This window comes from Vigna radiata, chromosome 1 (assembly GCF_000741045.1).
Source record: "Vigna radiata var. radiata cultivar VC1973A chromosome 1, Vradiata_ver6, whole genome shotgun sequence".
In the NCBI taxonomy this organism is placed as follows: Eukaryota; Viridiplantae; Streptophyta; class Magnoliopsida; order Fabales; family Fabaceae; genus Vigna; species Vigna radiata.
In genome coordinates, this window is record NC_028351.1 from 24,785,905 (window position 1) to 24,788,393 (window position 2,489).

Below are 2,489 nucleotides of genomic sequence, written 5' to 3' on the forward strand. Positions count from 1 at the left end.
TTCAACTCCTGGAAGCTAGACTCACACCGGTCGGTCCAGACGAACGGTTGATCCTTTCTGGTCAACTGAGTCAACGGCGCTACTATCTTAGAGAATCCTTCGATAAACCTTCTATAGTAGCCTGCCAATCCAACGAAACTTCTCACATCAACAACCGAACGGGGTGTCTCCCATTCCAACACTGCCTGGACTTTTCCTGGATCCACAGCAATCCCGCTGGCTGAAATAACATGCCCAAGAAACTGTACTTGTCCCATCCAGAATTCACACTTGGACAACTTAGCGTACAGCTGCTTCTCCCTAAGTACGCCAAGGATTATCCTCAAATGATCTTCATGCTCTTCTCGGCTCTTGGAGTATATGAGGATATCATCAATAAACACCACCACGAACTTGTCCAAGAAAGGTCTGAAGATACGGTTCATATAATCCATAAAGANAGCAGGAGCGTTGGTAACACCGAACGGCATTACCACATACTCATAATGACCGTACCTTGACCTAAAGGCAGTCTTTTGGATGTCACCTTCCTTAACCAAAATTTGGTGATATCCAGACCTCAAGTCTATCTTGGAGAAGACTGTTGCTCCATGAAGCTGATCCAATAGGTCGTCTATTCTTGGCAGTGGATACTTGTTCTTGATAGTCAGTTTGTTCAACTGCCTGTAGTCAATACATAGCCGAGAGCTGCCATCCTTCTTCTTGACCAACAACACAGGGGCTCCCCAAGGTGAGGCACTTGGCCGGATGAATCTCTTCTCCAGCAACTCCTCTATTTGCTTCTTCAGTTCGGCCAACTCTGCTGGAGCCATTCTGTACGGTGCAATGGATACCGGGCCAGCTCCTGAGATCAAGTCAATGGAGAACTCAACCTCTCTTTGTGGAGGTAGGCCTGGCACTTCTTCTGGAAAAACGTCCATAAATTCCTCAATAACCGGACGGCTGCCAACAGGACGGTTTGTTTCCCTTGCATCCATATAAGTCAGGATGAGGAAACTCATTGCACCTTCAATCAATTCCTCTCTCATCTGACCGAGCGTCAAAGTCAGCTTCTCTTCTTCTCTTGGAAAAATCAACTTCTTCTTCCCACAGTCAATAAGGATGTGATTGGAGGTTAACCAATCCATTCCTAGAATTACCTCTAAGTCTTGAAGAGGCAAACATATGAGGTTCACCTTAAACTTGTACCCTTCTACCTCAATAGGACATTTTACACATACAGTNGATGTCCTAACCTCACCAGCTGCTGGGGTTGACACCACCAAGTCNAGCTGCATCTCTCTCTCGGCTAAACCCATTTTATCAACACATGCCTTCGAGATGAAGGAGTGCGTTGCCCCCGAATCAAATAACACACGGCAAGGAATTCCATGCAACAAGCAAGTACTGATGATGAGGTTACCTGCACCGGACGCTTCAGCTCCTGTNATCGCATAGACTCGGCCAGTTGCTTGTGCTCGGCCACCACTCTGTTGAAATCTCCCAGCGTTCGGTGGCCTTGAGAACGTTCGGCCACCCATGTTGCAGTCCCTTTCTAAGTGCCCATTCCTTCTACACCGGACACAAAACTTGACATTTCCTGGCCTGGGACAATCCTTCATGTAGTGAGGGCCTCCACAACTGAAGCAACTTACACTCCCTGATTGACCGGACGGTCTGGCAAAGCTAACAGGCCGAACGGCCAAAGTAGAAGGACCTTGAAATGGCATGGGCCGAGAGTAAGGGGTTGCTCTGGAACTAGGGTTGTTTCTTGCAAAGATGGGTCCCTTGGAGCTTGACTGTTGTTGCTTCTTATGCCTTTCGGCGTCCATCAAATTCTTCTCTAACACCTTTGCCCTCTCCACCAGGGCAGGGAACTTCTGGATGCAATGACTGGCAATGACTGGCTTCAAGTCTTCTCTCAGTCCATTCTCAAATTTCCTGCACTGCCATTCTTCACTCATCCTCATTGTATAGAACCTCATGAGTTGCTTAAATCTGTTAGCATACTCAGAGACCGTCATTCCTCCTTGAACCAGTTGGAGGAATTCCACTTCCTTGGCGAACCGGACGCTGTTCGGGAAGTACTCTTCATAAAACTTACTCTTGAATATCTCCCAAGTGATAGGGAGATGTTCATCCTCCAGTAGCATCTTGGTACTACTCCACCAATGACCGGCCTCTCCAGTCAACAGATACTCTGTGAACGCCAAACGGTTTTCATCCCCACACCTCTTGGCGTCATAAATCCTCTCCATGTCACGAAGCCAGTGATCGGCCTCGTCAGCACTGCATTTTCCATCGAACTTTGCCGGNCGGTGCTGGAGAAAACTCTCCAGACTCCATTCAGTCTGGTTGCTTGATGAGGAACCGAACGGTCTGCCAGACTGCATTCCGTTCGTCAATAAATCTGCAATCTGCCTCTGGGTTGCTTCTGCTGAGGCTCTGGCTGCTTCAGAGTGCTGCATGGCCAATGCGTTCTGTTGGGCAAGGTTGGCATTCTGCTGCAC

At 48.3% G+C, this 2,489-nt stretch overlaps 1 protein-coding gene across 1 annotated transcript in view; it reads right to left on the reverse strand.

Annotated features, from left to right (window-relative positions):
- LOC106759906 overlaps window positions 1-2,472 on the reverse strand; it is a 20,452-nt gene extending 17,980 nt beyond the window's left edge. Inside the window, exon 1 of the mRNA XM_022780116.1 lies at window positions 7-2,472. Within this exon, the coding sequence (XP_022635837.1) occupies window positions 7-2,447 (2,441 nt within the window). The 5' untranslated portion in view covers window positions 2,448-2,472. The remainder of the gene's footprint in view (window positions 1-6) is intronic.
- Window positions 2,473-2,489: the final 17 nt, after the last annotated feature.